Source organism: Branchiostoma floridae, chromosome 6, assembly GCF_000003815.2.
Source record: "Branchiostoma floridae strain S238N-H82 chromosome 6, Bfl_VNyyK, whole genome shotgun sequence".
NCBI lineage: Eukaryota > Metazoa > Chordata > Leptocardii > Amphioxiformes > Branchiostomatidae > Branchiostoma > Branchiostoma floridae.
The window spans coordinates 15102504-15123259 of record NC_049984.1 but is presented as its reverse complement, the minus strand read 5'-3'; the positions used below and the strand labels follow the sequence as shown (position 1 = coordinate 15123259).

The following is a 20756-nucleotide window of genomic DNA, read 5'->3' as shown; positions in this document are numbered from 1 at the left end:
ATTGTAGGGGGTCCGGGGCATCCACCTTCCATGGTGCAGAGTTTTCGAGAAATTTAAGTTAAAATGGTATATTCTAAGGTATCCTGAGATTAAAAAAATAAAACAGGTTTTACTATCACAAACCTGTAAATATTGCAATTTAGAGCCACATACACATAATTTCAGTCTAAAAACGATGCCTTTTATTCAGACATTAGTAACAAATCAAAGGAAGGGATTCATTGCATAAAACGTGCCATTAATTAAACTCCTTAGGCTGTTGTCTTTTTGTTTTATGTTAGCCTTATATCTTTGCCCCAGACATTTTGAAAAGATTTTTTTTTACCTGTCAGTCCAATTTTTTTCTGAAAAATCCGAGAAGCAACACATAAATTTGGTATGGCCTAATGATAAAAACATTCTCTCCTATTTTGTCAGTAATGAGCATGGAGATTTTATATACTACCCTGGTATAGTAATTTGTTCTATTTTTGTTGCCTTAGTAGAATGGTTGTAAAATGGAAAGCAATTTTGCTTTATTTGTTCATTTCATGGAAGACTGATTGTTACCTGAGGTAGCTAATCTATGATATTTGTTCCCATTTATATAACATGGAGATGGGTTGTGCTAACTTAAAGCAATCTAGTACAAAGCAGCTGAAATTGCCAAAGTTGAATCCCTACCATTTCTTTTCACTTACCGGTAAAAGGGCAACGGAGTGATTGTCTCTATGGTGATCTCTTAGCTTTCCTGCAAGTGCTTACTATGGTGACAGTTTTAATGAGGGAAATATTTGGAGTTCAAATACTGTAAATGCAGAAATGTTCGCGGTGGTTACATGTACGCGTTTTTTTCGATGACCGCTTCACCGTGAACTTAAAAACACTGTGAACATTTTTCAATTGTAGTATGAGATTGCAGTCTACTGCGAACTTAAAACCACAGCGAAAACTTTCCTGCGAAAGGAAATCCCGCGAAAGTAAACTAAATTAACTGCATTTACAGTAGATCATTACCTCTCTGCCATGTCCGAGGTTATTAAAATCGCTCAGATTACAAAATTGCAATAAAGAAAAAGCTTATGGCACAAAGATGAGGAATGCTCAATGTGTTCTATTTTGACGGTAATGTTCAGTTATGAAAACAATACAATGGGTAGATATTACGGCAGACGCATTGATTTTTTCCTCAGTGATTTTTCATCAACAAAGAAAGGCAATTACAGAATAGATTTGATACTAAAAGCAATTAGAAAGACAACAATGGAATGGCTGTGAATGACTCCTTTTTCCATCATGTTAAAGTGATAATAAGATAAACCTAGCAGTTAGTACTAACTTCTTTAATTCTTATGTTACAAATACAAGAATAAAAATGTGAAGCTTCCATAATAACCTAAGAGATCTGAGTATTGACCATAACATTGATTTATTGGGTACTGTAAATGCATTTAAGTTCGCGGAGATCTAATTTTGCGGTAGCGGGAAAATGGACTTTTCGCGGTGGTTTTAATTTCGCGGTAGCACCATGCACTGTAGTATCTTAATGCCCTGGAAAAATGTTCGCGGTGGTTTTAAATTCGTTGTGAGATGGCCAACGCGAAAACCGCTAACATAAATCCACCGCGAACATTTCTGCATTTACAGTATTTATTTAGAAAGAATGTATGTGTGTTTCAGGTGACAAGTTTGGGAACCTGTCCATGGTGAGGCTGCCAGCAGGGGTCACGGACGAGGTCGACGAGGATCCCACCGGCAACAAGGCACTCTGGGATAGAGGACTTCTCAATGGGGCATCACAGAAGGTCTTTAATGTTTTAAATTTCTGTATGAATCAGTGTTATGTATTTATCAGTCAGTGTTCTAGCCAGCCTGAATTTATTTCCGTCCCCTGGATTTTTAATGTGGAAATCCTATCGAGCGCAGAAGGCACGCCGATCCTAGGGAGTCCGGCAGCATGTTCCCCCTGGAAACTCCCCCTGAAATCTAGACCCTCTGAAATGCTATTTCCTGCATTGTGAGGGGACAAATTTTGATTGGAGACTTGGCTTGGTTCAAAGGCATCTGTTTTAATATTTTGACATGCCAATTTTTGTCTATCATAGAGGATGGAATGGGCAAAATTTATGTCCTTCCCCGGCAGCAAAATTCTGTCAAAGGACGTAAGCACTGGGTAGAACCCTGGTATCAATGTTTTAGAATTTTGTGTATTGTCAGCAATAGCTTTTCAGGTACAAAAATTGCATGTGTTCAACCTTTTACAGATCACACAGGAAAAAAAAAAGATCTAGACAACTTAACATGCATCGCTAAATTTTTATCTAAGAATTAGATTCATAAAAACACAGAAACAAAACTAAATTCATTTTACCCAACGGCTCACATTTACAAAATGATAAACATTTCAAAAGAAATATCAGAAATATCATTCCGTAAATTAGAAATTCCTCTCAGGGCTTGTTTGTTATGTAGCCATGGGAACTAAACATAGACACCATTTATGTAAGACTGTCACTTCCTGTGTTCACCCTGGCAGGAGTGTTATTAGATAACCTGTTGGGTCTTTGACAGGAAGACATGATAGTGCAGAACCCAGCACCCTGTCATGCATTCATTTGATGGCAGGGACAAAGTGGTTTTGCTACAGAATAGCTCTATCAAATAATGGTTAAAGGGGAAGTCAACTCCTGAAGCAGGTGTGATTTTCTTTTGAGGCGTTCATTATGAATAAAAAAATCAAACAAAATTTCCATCTCAGGTAGACAAAGAAATAGTGGGATCGTTTGGCAGAGTGTTTGGTCCATGACCCAGAGGTCCTGGGTTCAAATCCGTAGATATGCCACGGTGGCCGATCTTGTGCTGTTGGCACTTAACCTGACTTTCCTCACTTCACTGAGGTGGGAATGAGTACATAGTTTTGGTTAGGGACTTCACCAATTACCTTTTGGACCAATGTAATTTGACTAGTGGCCCCCATGCTTGCCCTTCTTGGTACGTAACGCCTGTTGAAGCGAGTTGTTCCCCTTTAAGAAATGATAATGCATGGGTGTATTAGTATAGGGAGTAAGGAACACACACACTTTTTCAGCCATTTTTTTTTTGGACAAGACACAAGACCAATGATGTAGCTTACAAGTATTTTTGTGATATTCATTGGCATATTTTGAAGAAATTCTGAATTCATGGTTGGTTTTTCTACAGGTAATTTTCCATGTGCTTTGTCTGTGAATGTTGTTGGAGCTTCAATGTAGGTATGCTCTATTGTCTATAGGATAATGTGACGAGGGTAACCAAGTTTTGAGCTATCATAACCAAGTTTTGATCTATTATAATAAGTTTATGACAATATTCAAGCATCTGGAACAGACATGTTATAATTCAAAGATCACCCCTAAATTTCATATTTTTGATAGTCTTCAACCGGATATAATATTCAAACAGCATGCTGTCATAGCAATCATCCCAAGAAATAAACAAATGCGTCTAGTACACATGCGTGATATACGACAGCAGTCCCCCAACAGAAGAATCCAAACAGCAAGCCATCATTCAAATGGTTTCTTTCCTAATCAGGCTTCTAGCTAGGATTTTATAATAGGGAGTCCAAATTTCTTGGTGAGTCGTGGTGGGTGACTATTGTAGGGGGGGGGGGGGGGTCTGGGGGCATCCACCTTCCATGGTGCAGAGTTTTTGAGAATTCTAAGTTAAAATGGTGCATTCTGAGTTATCCTTAGGGGAAAAATTACTGTGGAAGGGGTCAGAGTAGCATCTACAGACCTAGTGGCATCCCTGGTCAATCAGAATTTCATCTTGTCAGAGGATCTGCTCCCCACTGTAAGGGCATCTAGTGCATCCAATTCCTTGTTATTTTAAAGAAAAGTGTGTCCAGATGAAGCCATGACGCATGCCTAGCCAAAAGCCTGTTCCTAATCCTATTCTTCTGCACAAGAAAAATAACAGACACCTTCGGGACTCAATCACCATCTATTTTGCCAGTAAATCATCTCAAAGCCTTTTCCCTCACCAGTGGTCTAACCACTTTTCCCCGCTTCTTCGAGAAGGTAAAGACTTTGAAGTATTTCCCGATGCCCAGTTTTGCACGTAAGCCAGGGTTGTAGTCAACCTGTAAATGTAAGTATTGAGTGTTTACAGCAAGAGTGAAGGATTAGTCCATTGGGTATCTGTGTGGTGTAAAACTTATTGATGTAGTGAGACAGGGTAAGACTACATTTTGAGAATAAGAGCTGTTAAGTCCTGCAGAATGGGATCAGATGTCGCTGGTAACCCACAGAAGAAATTTACAGTTGGAAAGCAAAGGTTACAAATGTCAAAGCCAACAATCGCAGCTAACTTTTGCAGTTGGGTTCATCTGAGGCCTTGGGACTTAATACATTGCTTGAATTGCAGGGAGTACAAAGCTGTATGCTCTAGAGATTAATAACAGAGATTAATATTTTGCCTGTAATTCATCTCAAAGTCTTTTCCCTCACCAGTGGTCTAACCACAGGCGAAGACATTGGAGTATTTCCAAATGCCCAGTTCTGCATGTCAGACAGGGTTGTACATTGTAAGTAATGAGTGTTCACAGCAAGAGTGAAGGATAAGTCCATGGGGAATCTGTGTGGTGTCAAAAGTATTAATGTTTTAAGACAGTGCAAGACTCCATTTTTAAGATAAGAGCCCCTAAGTCCTACAGAAGGTGATGAGATGTCACCAGTAACCCACAGAGGAAATTTACAGTTGGAAAGCAAAGGTTACAAATGTCAGAGCCAAACTTTTGCAACTGGGTTACGGACTTGATACATTGCTTAAATTGCAGGGTGTACAAAGCTACCGTATATGCTCTAGAGATTAATAACAGAGATTAATATTTTGCCTGTAATTCATTTCAAAGTCTTTTCCCTCACCAGTGGTCTTACCACCTTTGCCCGCTGCTTTGAAAAGGCAAAGACATTGGAGTATTTCCAAGTGCCCAGTTTTACACATAAGAGACAGGGTTGTACAAATGTATATGTAAGTAATGAATGTTCACAGCAAGAGTGAAAGAATAGTCCAGGGGAAACTGTGTGGTGTAAAAAGTATTGATGTGGTGAGACAGTACAAGACTACATTTTGAGGATAAGAGCCCCAAAGTCCTGTAGAAGGTGATCAGATGTCAATTGTAACCCACAGAGAAAACTTGTAGTTGGAAACCAAAGTTCATAAATGTCAGAGCCCACAATCGCAGCCAACTTTTGCAGTTGGGTTCATCTGAGGACTCAGGACTTGATAGATTTTTAAATGCTTGAATTGCTAGGATTACAAACTATATGCTCTAGAGATTGATAACAGAGATTTGATATTTTGCCTATAAATCACCTGAAAGCCTTTTCCCTCACAAGTGGCCTGGTCTAACCACCTTCCCCCACTGCTTTGAAAAGGCGAAGACATTGGAGTATTTCCAAGTGCCCAGTATTACACATAAGAGACAGGGTTGTATATGTAAGTAATGAATGTTCACAGCAAGAGTGAAGGATTAGTCCATTGGGTATCTGTGTGGTGTAAAACGTATTGATGTAGTGAGACAGGGTAAGACTCCATTTTGAGAATAAGAGCTGCTAACTAAGTTCTACAAAAGGGGATCAGATGTCACTGGTAACCCACAGAAAAAACTTGTAGTTGGAAAGCAAAGTTCATAAATGTCAGAGCCCACAATCACAGCCAACTTTTGAAACTGGGTTCATCCGAGGACTCAGGACTTGATAGATTGCTTGAATTGCAGGAATACAAAGCTATATGCTCTGGAGATTAATAACAGAGATTAATATTTTGCCTGTGAATCACCTCAAAGCTTTTCCCTCACCAGTGGTCTAACCACCTTTGCCCGCTGCTTTAAAAAGGCAAAGACATTGGAGTATTTCCAAATACCCAGTTTTACACATAAGAAAAGGGTTGTATATGTAAGTCATGAGTGTTCACAGCAAGAGTGAAGGATTAGTCCATGGGGAATCTGTGTGGTGTAAAAAGTATTGATGTAGTCAGACAGAGTAAGAGTCCATTTTGAGGATAAGAGCTGCTAAGTCCTACAGAAGGTGATGAGATGTTACTGGTAACCCACAGAGAAAACTAAGTCTTACAGTTGGAAAGTCACGAAGTTCACAAATGGTCAGAGCCAGGAATCGCAGCCAACTTTTAGAATAGGTTCATCTGAGGACTCAGGACTTGATAGATTGCTCGAATTGCAGGGAGTACAAAGTACAAAGCTATATGCTCTAGAGATTAATAACAGAGATTAATATTTTGCCTGTGAATCACCTCAAAGCCTTTTCCCTCACCAGTGGTCTAACCATCTTTGCCCGCTGCTTTGAGACGGCGAAGACTTTGGAGTATTTCCAAATACCCAGTGCTTCATGTAAGACAGGGTTACATACATGTAAGTAATGAGTGTTCACAGCAAGAGTGAAGGATAACACCTTTGAGAATCTGTTTGGTGTAAAAAGTATAGATGTAGTCAAACAGAGTAAGACTCCAGTTTTAAGATAAGAGCCCCTAAGCCCTGAAGAAGGTGATGAGATGTTACTGGTAACCCACAGAGAAAACTAAATCTTACAGTTGGAAAGTCACAAAGTTCACAAATGGTCAGAGCCTACAATTGCAGCCAACTTTTGCAGTTGGGTTCATCTTAGGACTCAGGACTTGATAGATGGCTTGAATTGCAGAGAGTACAAAGGTATATGCTCTAGACATTAATAAGGCACAGATATTAGATAAAGTGTTGTTGAATGCATGCTGAGTACATTTCTCAGCCTCCCTACGTAAATGGATATCTATTGTACACTCTACTGATATTGGATCTTTCATTCTGCGGTACACTTAACTAGCGTCTCAGTATAAGTTTGGGATAGATCTTTTAAGCTGGCATTCCTTTTTCTTGTCAACCCGTTTTGATCTGAAACCTTCCTGTAGTGGACCTCATCCGAAGTCTTTGTGGTCTCTAAGCTTGCATTCCTTCTCATGCAGCCAGTAACCGAAAGTCATTTTGGATATCTAAGATACTCTTTATAGATCTGAGAACTTCTGCAGTGGAGCTCCTTCAAAATCTCTAAGTACATTTTTGTGATTAATCTCTCATGCAGACATACCCTTTTCTAGCCAGACCCATTTGACCTATAGCCTGTCATTTTGGATGTCTATGATACACTTACATAGATTAAAAACGTCTACAGTGGGGCTTATGAAAAGTCTCAGTACGTGATGTTTGCCATTGATCTCAAAGCAGACATCTCCTTTTGTAACTACAGTGTAGACCATTTGACCTATAACCTATAGTAATTTTTGATTCACTTCTTTAGATCTAAGAATTTATGCAGCGGAGCTCATCGAGAGTCTTTTTGTCCTTTTTTAGCCTTCTTGGATATCTATGATACACTCCTATAGATCTAAGAATTTCTTAAGTGGGATTCATGTTGGCCATCTATGATACACTTACATAGGTTAAGAATTGTGGGACTTTTGGAAAGTCTCCGTACGTCATATTTGTCATTCATTGATCTCAAAGCAGACATCCCCTTTTGTAACCAGACCCTTTCGCCTATAGCCTATAGTCATTTTTTAAACATTTTATAGATCTAAGAATTTATGCAGCGGAGCTCATCGAAAGTCTTTTTGTCCTTTTTAGTCTTCTTGAATAACTATGAAAAATTGATAGATCTAAGAATTCCTTACAATAAGTTGTTTTCATCCAAAGTTTCACTACGTCTTTGTGATTGATCTCAAAGCAGACATCCTCTTTTCATATCAGTCCCATTTGACCTATAACCTATAGCAGTCACTTTTTTGTATGATACACTTCTATAGATCTAAGAACCTCTGCAGAGAGGCTTCTCCAAAGTCTCAGTACGTCATGTTTGTGAATGATCTCTGAGATGGCCTCCCCTTTTCTGGCCAGACCCATTTGATCTGTAACCTATAGTCGTTTTGGATATCTTTGACACACTTGTATAGATCTAAGAATTTATGCAGTGGGGCTAGTCGAAGCTCTAAGTAGACTACATGTTTGCGATTGATTTCTAAGAAGAAAACCCGTTTTCTGGCCAGACTCATTTGACCTGTAACCTATGACTCAGTATGATACACTTCTATATAGATCTAAGAACCACTGCAGTGGAGCTCCTTCAAAGTCTAAGTAAATGTCTGTGATTGATCTCCAAACTGGCATTCCCTTTCTTATCGGACCCATGTGACTTATAACCTTTGGGATGATACACTCCTATTATAGTATAGATGTAAGGGCTTCGTACAAAAAAAAATGTAAGTGGGGCTTATCCAAAGTCTCAGTACGTATTTGTGATTGATCTTAAGATGGCAAAATGTTCTTGCCAGAACCATGTGACCTGTAACTTATATTCATTCTAAATATCTATGAATATGATACACTTCTATAGAGCTAAGAATTTATGCAGTTGTGCTCCTTCAAAGTTAAAGTAATTATGTGATTGATCTCTAAGCTAGCATCCCCTTTCTCATCAGATCCATGTGACGTGTAACCTATAGTCATTCTAAGTATCTATGCTATATAGATCTAAGAATTTATGCAGCGTAGCTCATGAAAAGTTTCAGTACATGTCTGTGATTGACCTCTAAGTCTAACTAGTCTAAGATGGCATCCCCTTTTCAGGCCAGACCCATTGACTTGTAACCTATAGTCATTTTGGATATCTACAGTATGATACACTCCTATACATGTAGATCTAAGAATTTCTAATTCAGTGCATTGATTTCTAAGTGATTGATTTCTACATGTAAGTGATTGATTTCTAAGCTCGCACCATTTCCCCCCAGGCTGACGTGATCTGTAACTACCATGTGGGAGAGGTGGTGACGTCAGTACAGAAGGCTACCCTGATCCCAGGCGGCTCCGAGTCCCTGGTGTACACCACCATCTCGGGTGGGGTGGGCATCCTGGTGCCATTCACCAGTCACGAGGTAAGTTCTGAGTTCTCAGCAGCAACAAACGAGATATCAAAAATGGATGTTCTGCTGCAGTATCTTAGCAAGCCGCTAGGGGGCCAATATCGAACTCGACCTTTGTTTTCCCGACCCCTACCCACCCACCAAATATCATCAGGATCCATCGAAGGCTTCTCGAGTTATACTGTTCACAAACTGAAGGACAAACCCAAAACATAACCAGTCCTTAGCCATTCTGGCAAAGGTAAATATTGTTGAGCACTTTTTGACATTTGTTTATTAAACCATTGCAGTGCTTACTATACATGTACATGTAGGTTGTATATCTACACATACAAGTGTTAAATTAACTTGGCATTGGTTATCTGAGAAACTGTAGTTTTTACTTAACCTCTTGTTTAGGCCACGTTGATTTGATTATATGGATGGCATGTGGGCATTCATCAATTTTCCAATGTTTTTAACCATACTGTAAATCATAAAAAGCATCTGCAAATTGAGTATGTATATGCCTTAGATTACAAAATAATGTCAGAAAACCAAATAAAAGTAATGTCATAGGATGGCAAAAATGCATTTTAATGATCAAAGAAGAAATAAAAAAGAAAAGTAAAAGTAAACTAAAAGACGAAATTAAGACTATTATTGTTTGGTATGTACCATACTCTGTGTGATTACTCATTTGTTAAACATTCCTGACCACTTATATTTCATAATGAAGGCCATTTTTTTGTGAGTGTGTGTGTGTGGGGGGGGGGGGCAAGTTATTTTTTATTTGCACGCTCGCATCAGTTTTGGGGGTCCAGTAGGATGTCATCCATGTAATCAAATTAACATGGCCTTCTAAACCACCTGTCAAGCACAGCTTTCATTCTTATCAACAAACATCAAGCTGTGTTTTGCTTGAGGATGTTGCCTTAGCGTGACGTCAACTCTGTTTGAAACGTAGTCACAAATTAAATCTTAATTGGTACAAAAATCCTGCCATCTGGAGTGTATTCCCGATGGCAATCCGCCAATCATAAAAGCCTTGTAGTACACAGTATGAAATAATTGACTTCAGGGATAAACAAGTCCACTAGCCCTATTGTCCCGGGCAAGTGAAAGTGCTGTTCGGGCAAGTGCATGTCCTACCCCACTTATCCGATTGGGCAAGTAAGATTTTTCCATTGATTTTAGTGCAATTTTGATATACTTGTTACTTTTTACAGTCATGACATCAAGCAATTGTCTACAGAGAATTCCATTGCTGGAAGTGAAAATGCATATACTAGGAACAGTGACATTTGAATTTTGGGCAAGTGAAAAATTGGTTCGGGCAAGTACATTTTTTATGTGCTTGCCCGATAGGACAAGTGGATTTTAGAAAACTTGTTCAACCCTGGACTTGCAATTCATGTACAATGTACATGTGATGCAGTACATTATGGTGAAAGAGTACCTGAATGTTTAGTTTGTTCCACACCATTCTGATTGCTTTTCATTTTTCAATCTGCCAGAGTAAGTGACAAGTTCACATCAGCCACTTGAGTAGAATTGTTATGTCCTAAGGCCAGGGTTCTAGCTGGCTCAAAATTTTTGTCCATCAGCCAATTCCCTTTTACGGAAAAATTGTGCAAAAAAAAATCTTTTTTTTCCCCCGTCATCGCGGCAGGGACATCATTTCTAGATCGTAAGAAAAATCTAACTAGTACAAAGTTTTGAGTCAAAATAGTGCATTCTACGAACTTGGAATCTAATGATTGGAATCTTGACAATGTCAAAACCCGATTCTAATCAAAGTTCGCAGAAAGCACTATTCCAGGAGTTAGAACTTAGAAGGACTGAACTGAGACCTTGAAAAACAGATTTTTAATGAGATTAACTTATGCGAAAGGGCGTCGACACAAATCGTCAACAATCATAACAATAGCAAAACAGTGCGTGGCTTTCTGACCGTGAAAAGCCTCCTCAAGCCTGTAGCTTCAATCAAGGATGTCCGTCACCGCACTAAATTTCCATCAATTGACAGAAAAACGGACACTTGCTAGAGCCCTACCTAAGGCAATAAGGTTTTGTATTTTAACAAAATAATACTGTTAACAGTGAATGTAATTCCTAACCTCTCACAGCACTGCCTGGTGTAACAACGGTAATGCTTGGACATGATGCCTTGTATCCGTGTTTCACATGATCTGCATGATTACAGCTGCAGTAATGCCTGATCCAAGCATGATTGAATTTCGCTTCTCCTAATCATAGGGCTGTTTCAAACATATTTCTGGGATTGAAAGGAAAAATATCAGGAGGGATCAAATGATTTAAAGAGGAAAATCACTGCATATGTAAAAACAAATCTGAAACAGATTCCATGATATGATTGGAACAGCCCCTCCCCACTTTAAAAGAGACTATAAAATCCACTAATCTGAATGCTTCTTGGATTGCTAATAGTAATACTCACTTTATAGATGCATGAATAAATAATTAGATATTTATTTTAATAAGTAGAACCAATCTTACTAACCTTATATTGATCCCAGGACTGGTCTTGTGCACCTACATGTACTTACCAATCTAACTAACTATGATCTGTCAAGATGCAGAAACATATTACAATGTAACCCTTTTTAGATGAAACTATTGTCCATGGAGTTTTGGTGCGAGTTGCTTGTTTTTCTGTGTCTTAACACCAGGACCACGACTTCTTCCAACACTTGGAGATGCACATCCGCTCGGAGCACCCTCCCCTGTGTGGGCGTGACCACCTGTCCTTCAGGTCGTACTACTATCCTGTCAAGGTACGCAGTCTTTGTTACATGTATGATAGTACTATTACGTTTTGTGTTTTATACATGATTGAACAAGTTTTTTTGTGAGCTCTATCTTTTTATTATTAAGCAAAATCCGTATACGTTTGAAGTAAGATTTGCCTCTAAGTTTTGATTTACTTTTGAAAAGTAACACAGTAGGTACATATACATGTAGCTACTGGTGTGACGGGTCATTCTGTGTAATATAACCAGCTGCTGCCACGCCGTGTGCCTGGGAAGCTGGTATGTTACACCGAAGGCCGTTAGACAGGCTGTATAGATACAGATACAGATACATGTACATGTCCCACACCTCTTCATTACATCTGTAATGTGTTATTTGTAATAAACATGCAATTGCTAATTTTAGGTATTTATCTTACATGTACATGTAAGATATCACTCAGATTTTCCAACGTGCACAAAGCAAGGATTTGTGTTGTGTTAAGAGTGAGCTTAGCAAATTTTGACTTGGAAACTATATTGAATGATTTAATTCATAATTTCATCTTTTCTTGAATACATTAGTACCAGATAAGACAAGGGAAGCCCAGGGTGAAACGTTAAACCTAAGGATTGTCTGTTGGAAATAATAATTTGATTTTGCCTGAGATTCTGAAAATGTAGCACAATGGTTTACTGCAGCGGGAAACAATTTCCAAAAGGAACCCAGCTTCTTTCAAAGCATTCAGTTTTCACTAAGTCTTTATATATTGTGAAAATGAGTACCTTGCTTAGGGTCGTCCCTTGTTTAGGGTCGTCCCTAGGATAGGGTGTTAATTGGTGTTCTGGGAGAGCCACACCTCGAGCACGTTAAAGAACCCACCACACCTTTCAAAAAAGAGTAGGGGCACCCTCCTGTGTGCAGTGTTGCAAATGTTACAGTCGGTCTATACAGGCTACCAAAGTCTTCAGCATTGTGAAGTTGATAGCCTCAAAAACAAGAAGAAGATAATATAGCCTTCAGAGAGTTCTGCTGCCAGAAAGCAGAAATTGCTTTCTGGTGGAATATAGAAGACTTTTTGATAGCGTTTAGACAGGCTATACATCATGTAGGATATGAGAGAAAGGAATGAGGGCGCCCTGTCTCCTCTTCCTGCTGGGTATCCTCTTGTCTCCTGTAGCTTCTCTTCTTCATTATCCACAGCCCATCCATCTAATAGGAGATGGCTTAATTGATTCATATAATCTACCTTCTATATAAGCTGGTGTGTTACGCCGAATGGCGGTTATACTGGCTATATAGATATAGATACAGATATAGATCTATCATAGCCCCAGCTCTGGTCTTTTCATCTACGTGAATGCCTATATTGTATTCAACTTGCTAGAAAAGATATAGCTATAGTATAAGTAAGACTACATCATAACTATGATAAAATGCATTACAATGCAGGGCTGACTCCAGAACGCATCCCTCCGTCCCAGAATTGAAATTTGCTGGTTGGGATGGAAAAACAATTCATTATCCCAATTGTTCTCAAAATCTGAACTTCATGACATGAAATTGTTGAAAATCCATTTTCATAAGCTTGAAATGACACGTTTAACAAGGAAAATCAACAATAATTGGCTCCCAAACAGTGAGTGGGACGAAATTTCAAGCTGGAGACAACCATGCCACAATGGTTTGTCTCAATGGCTTGTTGCCAAATTGAGAGGGTATTACTTGAGATCAAAATCGGGTACTCGTGGAGCGTATTTGAGAAATGGAGGTACATTATAAGACTGTATTGTGATATATGGCACCATATTCTTTGGTTGGTATCTTACGATGTACATTGGTTTGATGCCAAACTGAGAGGTGTTATCTGAGGACATGTTAATGAAGTGTCCAACCTGAGGCAAATAATAGAACAGCCTCAAATTACTTTAATTTGAAATTCTACCTGCGGGTAAAAGTGTAGATGTAACAGATTTTTTTTATGTCTACCTGCACCCAACCTACACTGGCTCATGTTTAGGACTCAAAGTGTATGTGGAACTTTGTTTGCAGTGTATCAACTGTTGTGACCTATTAAATGCAGAATAGATACATGTAGTTGCAAATAGGTTTCTAAACATGTTATCATCCATACTTTGTAAAATCTCACTTAAAACCTTGCTCCTACTGGTAATTTTCAATGTTTGCTATTATACCAGTCCTGGTTTGATAAAAAAACATTTCAAGCCCTGTACTGTGATACAGTTAGAGACTCTGGGATGAAACATACCAATCTGATTAGACTGGAGTCAGGACACAGAGGAAGTAGACAATTACTCTCTCTTTGAAGGAGAGTAGCCAGAATGGCGATGTAGGAATTATTACAGTGCCTCCACACTTGCTTTTAAGTCGTATTTATCATGCAAGAGACAGCACCTCTTTGATGTCAGCATTGCTAGTGATGCATTATAAGGAAAATCCGTCAAGCTCCTAAATATCTGTGCAGAGACCACCATTGAATGTTGAAGAGATGCATAACTTGAAGACCATGTGAATGTGGCAACTGGCAAGCATTTGTGTAGGCTTACATTTATGATGGTTCTATTGTACACGAGTATATAGTACATGTATATTCTTGACATTTAAGTGTCAGATAAACCTTTCTTATTTTACTTCAAAATTTTTAAATTTCATATAGCTATAGAATTTCAGGCACAAGCTCTCAAGAGGAAGTAAAGGTTTATGATAATTGACATTGATAATAGGTTAACCGTTTGTTTGACATCTGCTTTAGTATATGTTGTGCACCCGATATTTTTTCTGTGCACCTAAATTTTGTATGTTAGGCACGCCAGTGCACCTATTCAAAAGAATGATATTAGGTAATCAAAAATACCTTAAGAAACTTTCCTGTAATGCTACATAGCAGGGTTGTAGCCAGCATCTGTCCTTCAGTCCTTTGAAGGAATTTTGCAGCTGGGGACTGAAAAAAGTTTTCCCCATTCCGTCCCCTGGGACAGACAAAAATTGATATGTAAAGATATAAAAAAACTGAAACCCATGTGTTCTTCTTCACCAAAACAGATGATATTGAACAGCTTAGTCTACAAGCAACATTTGCACCTCAAAATGCAGGAAATAGTGTTTCAGAGGGTCTAGGTTTCAAAATTTTCGGGGACCCAGACCCCCTAGATATGACGCGCAACACCACGCCATGCCTTCGGTGCTCGATAGGATACCCATTCAAAATAGAGGGGACTGAAAATGATTTCATTTTCAGGCTGGCTACAACCCTGCTACATGGCATTCTACTTGTAATTTCCAACAATGTGTCTTCCAGAGGCCCCCTTCCCAGTTACCTTGACAAGTCCCCCATGTAGAAAGAATATTGGAGAACAGATTTGAGATGATGGGAAGTTCGGAATGCCTACAGCTGTAACTTGTAATCTGTCGCTGAGCTTTCAAAACAACTCATGGCAGCTGCCAGCCACGTCAGATAAACATACCCATTTATCTTCTGAAAAAAAATGCATGATATCCCAGGGCTCCAAATACTTTTTTCTGCATACCTGCACTGGTGCAGGTAACATTGAAAATTACTTGCACCACTCTGAATTTAGGATGTATGGATCATGCTAAATTGACGTGGATCCATTGCTATTTATTTCTTGTATACTTAATACAAATGTAGGTGGTAACAGTCAATGCAGCTAATAACAGTCCACATACACCTACATCATAAGACATTTATGTATAAAACCCAGTACATGGACCAGTGCAGGTTAGGTGCAGGTAGACACCAGAAATACCTGCACAGCTCCTATTTTACCTTCACTAACCTGCATATGCAGGTGGTATTTCAAGCCCTGTATCCCCTGCTAGGAACCATTCCAGAATGGTGTGTATTGTTCCATGTTGGGTGATAAAGTGCCAGTCAGTGTTCCCACATCAGGTCTGTGTAGAGGCAGGGGCTCTTATTGCAGCTAATGGCAAATTCACGACAGTCATTATATTCACAATGTTTTAACTGTTGGCAATAGCTTATTATTGCCTGCAGGGGTTGTCTGCGCGGAGAATGTTTGAAAAGTGGCCATGAAGCCAGCCCATAGAGACCCATATCCATGCAGATCTTGGGGTAGAAGATTGTAACTTTTGTGTTTCTGGCAGTCTTTTGCCAAGGTAGTAGCTGTCAGAGAAACCTCACAATTCTAGCCAGGTAACCATACCGTGGGGAGGTAAGTTAACGTTTATCTCTACAATGCTGAGAGCGTAGACGGTCTGCCTAGTTCATTATCACACACCAGTGATTTACTATGGGGTTGGGTTCAGTTATATAACTCGAAAGGCCAGCCAAAAAGAAAGGTTGCCAAGAAACAGCCGCCATGCTTAACAGAGTGGCTGAGCCTGCCAAAACAGTTTTAAGTTGCTGAATGGAGAATGGTACCAAGTTATGGCAAATCAAACATGTGAAGTGCTTCCAAACATCTGCTTGGAGGTAATTTAGAAATGTCATACGTGGAGAGGTGAAAACATTTGATCTTGGACATCATTTCAGATTTCTTATTGCCTCTGGTGCCCGTAACAAAATGAATGGGTCGAAGCCCTCCAGCTTTATTGGTTCTTATATACGACTCTGCCATTTATACTGTTCTCCTGGGCCAATCATGTCCCTCGGAGCTCCTCGTTTGGTATAGTTATCGCCATTTTGTGCGCAGATCCTGTAGTAAATGTTTGGATTGATAGTAAAATGGAATGGAGTGCAGTATGTGATGCTTGCATCAGCAGCATTTAGTACGTGATAATGTCTATGCTAGCCAGCAGAACACATCTACATCAAGTTACATAGCTTTACAAAACAGTGCTTCTAGCAGTAGGAATGTCACGCTACTCTGAATACAAACATATTCCAGGCATATCTGATTCTTGTACCTGTTCTGCATGTTTGGTCATTCCACAAGTTTTCACAGATAGTAAGGTCCTGGCTCAGGTCCTGTACCTGAATTTTCTTTACCGGGACCCACTCCTAATTACTATTACACACAATATCACTATCAGTAGTGCCTAATGTCTTAGGGGAGTATCTAAATACAGTCCGTAAATCATATGCATTGTAATGACTGCCAATGATCATTGATTTATGCTCTGTAAGTTAGCCTCCTGTGTAGGTTCTACAAGTCAAGATTTTTAGGGCTTTTTTTCTGATTAGCGTATCAGTTCTGATCGTCTTCAGTTTCTCGTAAGTTGCCTCCCAAACTGTTATGCCCCAATAAAGCCTGCTATAAGGAAGGCCATTTGCTACTGCTGTGCCATACGAAGCCCCCACGTTTCTGTATTATCGGTATCTGCATCTTCAAAGGGAATACAATGATATTCACTCAGTAATTGCAAAGGATTTCAAAGATACAATGATCAACAGTCCGACTGTTCAAACATTAGAGACGTAAAAGCCTACTTGGACTTAACCCAAAACTGTGTACTAGTACTTTGGACTTAACCCAAAACTGTGTACTAGTACTAGGCACACTTTGTACGCAGATTGTGTTATGCCAACTCTACCACACGACAGACTATTTAGTATTGGATTTGAGGAGTTGTGCCAAATCCTACCATTTAGCTCCCATTTGCCTCAACTCTCCCATCTCTGCAGAGCCTTTCATGCCTAAAGCCTTATTGACTACAGCATACAAATGTTTGCCGTAAGCTGCAAGGATTCGATAAGGCTTACCAAAGCTGCTTGCACTTGTCAGTAACAGACATCTAGGCATTGGCTGTTCGTATTTGAACACATGCAGTTACGCATAGCCATGAGGACAATTAAAAGTGTAGTCAAACCATCTTTCAAGAAGTCTTGCTGTGTGATCAGAGTTACCACCATGTACAGTATGCCATAGGCCTTAATTAATGAAGAAGCCAGTATTAATCAAGATATGATACTGTAATTCACTTTGTCTTCTCGGTACCAAACTTTCACGGTCTGAGAAAATTTAACTTGTTCTTGGAACTAAATGTTCACGGTGGCAGCAGGTGTGTGTAAAAAAGGATCTTGTATTATTTGTTATCAATAATGATAAATTCACGTTACAGTCGTCACCATGAAAAACGTGAACATAAAAGTACATTGAAAAAATCATGAATTACGGTAATATGCACAACTTGTAATTATGTATTGCAAACTCTTGTATTGTAGTGAGTTAGCAGAGGCAGTTAGTAATAGTATTCCTTGTTTAACTTGACAGTATCTTTCATCTGATACAAAAGTTGCCAGGAATATAGACAGTTTTGAGTATTAAGACTAAATAGAAATTAATGTATAGCGAGTCAAGTGTATAACCTGTACAGTTGATTTATTTGCTAGTGTATTTGTCTGAACACAATGTGGCGAGATAAAGGTCAATTTAAGGTAGGAGGCGAGATAGCAATGAGAGACCTTAGCAGCTCAACATATCTTCACTTTGGTAGAATTTATCCCCGTGGAATCATCAACGCTTAAGGCAGTCACGAAGTCGCACAGTAAAAACTGGCAGTTAAGAGATAGACTTTGATAAAAGCTAAGTGTATGTGTGGCCACCTACTGATGTTGAGAAAGCGAAAAGATGCATGTTAACAACATGTCGCACCTCCAAGTGCGTCAGACCTTGTGGGTTGACGAGTTTTGAAAAGGTCAGTGCACCCCCTGCGCACACGCTAATGCGCTGTGTAACTGCTTTCCTTACATCATCTCCTGTGGGACATGATCGAAATCTACCTCCCACCCTGTATTGGCATCCATCCATCGATCTAAGATATCCATACATTTGTTTCCAATGCAGTGAGCATGACGTACTCTGCATCTAGCATTTCTTTAACATCACTCATTCAGAGTACCACTTTCAGGCTGTCACTTGTGGTGAAACACTGCACCATCTGATTGCATGGTCGTAAATATATTCTCCAAGCAGATTATGTTGTAAGAAATCATCTATCGTCAGCCACCATACTCTTAGCAAAATAGCGTGATCATAACAAATGAGGTATCATTTTTAAGGAAAGTATACTGTATCTGTATCTATATAGCCGGTATAACCGCCATTCGGCGGAACACACCAGCTGTCACGCTTTCCAGTAATACAAAACATAATGCTGATCATTAAAAAACAATACGCATATTAACTTCACCTGTCCTCTTGCACATGGGCCATCAAGCCAACTAGTTTCACCAGACTTCTCCATCTTGACTTCTCCTTCATAGACATTCCTGTCCTTCTGTGACATACATACATTTGTATGTAGCTATTGTGTTCATCAAATGGGACATTGGTGCAAAGCACAGAAAGGAGATTTGATAAGCTTTCCAATGATGATATGCAAGTACCGGTATTAAGAGGGATGTGACTGATCAAATTTGAGATTCCAAAGTCTGTGTAGTGTAGATTTTTTAGGTTCACTTAGCTTTGTCACGCAAATATTCATGTACAAAAAATGTAATGATCAGGATATACATGTACGTTATCTACAGAATCATACGCTTGTTAGGAACCATCCCTTTAATCGCCACCATCTGAGCAAGAGTGTGATGATTTGAGGAAGAGCTGTACTCTACACGTGATAGGATGTTTCATTCATATGCATCCCTTTGTACTTTCTGAAAGGAACAGAACTGCCTCCAGTTCTTAAAGTCGAAGATAATTCCTGCTATACTTAAGGTCATGTGCGTCACTCGGAAGCACATTATTCAAACTCAACCTCATCTGATACCAGCGAAAAGATATGTGGTAAGATCCTTGAGGGTGAAGTGTGAAATTTGCAGCCTCTTTGAATACTGAATGGTAGAATTGCTCAACTTGGTTGCGTGAGTAGGCGAGCTAATGTACCAGAAATGGCTGTCTGTGCCCAAAAGGAAGGACACACGTGTACAGGCTGGAGGTGAGAAGTACAGTGAGTGGAAGGAGCTGATTTGGTGAAAGAGGTAGACAGTGTTAGCGAATGAAAACTTGAAGGAAGATGCACACATCTCCAAAACGTGACAAGTCGTTCAAAGTCAGCTTAAAGGTACACGTGAAGGGCCATTAGATTCATCCAGATTTCAAATTGTTTGTGAAAGAGTATATGATGTGATGAATACAAATTTCACATTGGGTACTTAAATCGTCCATTTGATTTCACAATAAAGGCAGAAAAAGAGGCATTTGTGGGTGAAACGAGTTGGTAGTATTGGTAGCAATGCATCTGAGACACATTTTCAGAAATGACATTCATAGTGGAGAGATCGCCACAAAAAGGATAAAAACCATACGTGACCTACATTTACAGTACAGTCATGTTCTTAATTCAAATTAGAACATACCATACGTTACCATAGACATTGTACCTAATATCCCAACATGACAGCTGTTTTGCAGTGCCATCACAGGCTGCTAGGGGGAAATAATGCATAACATTTTGTTGTCTTAAAGACCTACCCCCATACCAAATATCAAAACAGCCCATTCATACGTTCTCTAGTTACATGTATCTTGCTGAAAGATAAAGTCAATTTGCTTGGACAAACAAACGGCTGTCACTACACTAAGTACAAAAGCTCTTTTTCACGGAGACAAAAAGAGGATGAGGATAACAGGAAGTGTCTTGTCAGGTACACACGACTGTGACTTAAGTGCTCCAGGCCTCAACAATGTAACACTTCGTGCGGGTCACTGCCATGTTTACTGTGGGCCTAACATCATGACGTCAGTACCTGAGTTTACTTTGATGTGAAAAACTGCCTGTCTGTTACTGTAGCATCAGTACGTTTAACATGATGCAGCTTGTGAACTCGTCCAGGGGATGTAGACGTGTATAAACAATTCCATAGAAAAACACCGCGAGGAGTAGGCGAAGATACCACTGGAGTTAAGAAATAAATCATGCCTAGCAAAATCTACTGGAAAACACAAGCAAAACTGATTTTAACTGAATTTGTTGAAGAATAGCACTTAGAAAGGCCATTAGTATCTCAACATTTAAAGTTCATTACCAGTATGAGAATATTTCAAAATTAATTCACAACACAGGTCATGTCTTGCGTCAAGTTGCAGAGTTCAGTAAGTTGCCCTACAAAGAGTTTTAGACAAATGAAGAACAATCCATTAGAAGTT

The 20756-nt window shown here is 39.3% G+C and overlaps 1 protein-coding gene across 2 annotated transcripts in view; it reads left to right on the top strand.

The window, feature by feature from the left end:
• LOC118417072 (splicing factor 3B subunit 3) overlaps positions 1-20756 on the top strand; it is a 54263-nt gene that overhangs the window by 22181 nt on the left and 11326 nt on the right. For both annotated transcript variants that reach the window (XM_035822445.1, XM_035822446.1), the window contains exons 24-26: positions 1660-1784; positions 8800-8943; positions 11604-11708. In XM_035822445.1, coding sequence (XP_035678338.1) covers positions 1660-1784; positions 8800-8943; positions 11604-11708 — 374 coding nt within the window. The remainder of the gene's footprint in view (positions 1-1659; positions 1785-8799; positions 8944-11603; positions 11709-20756) is intronic.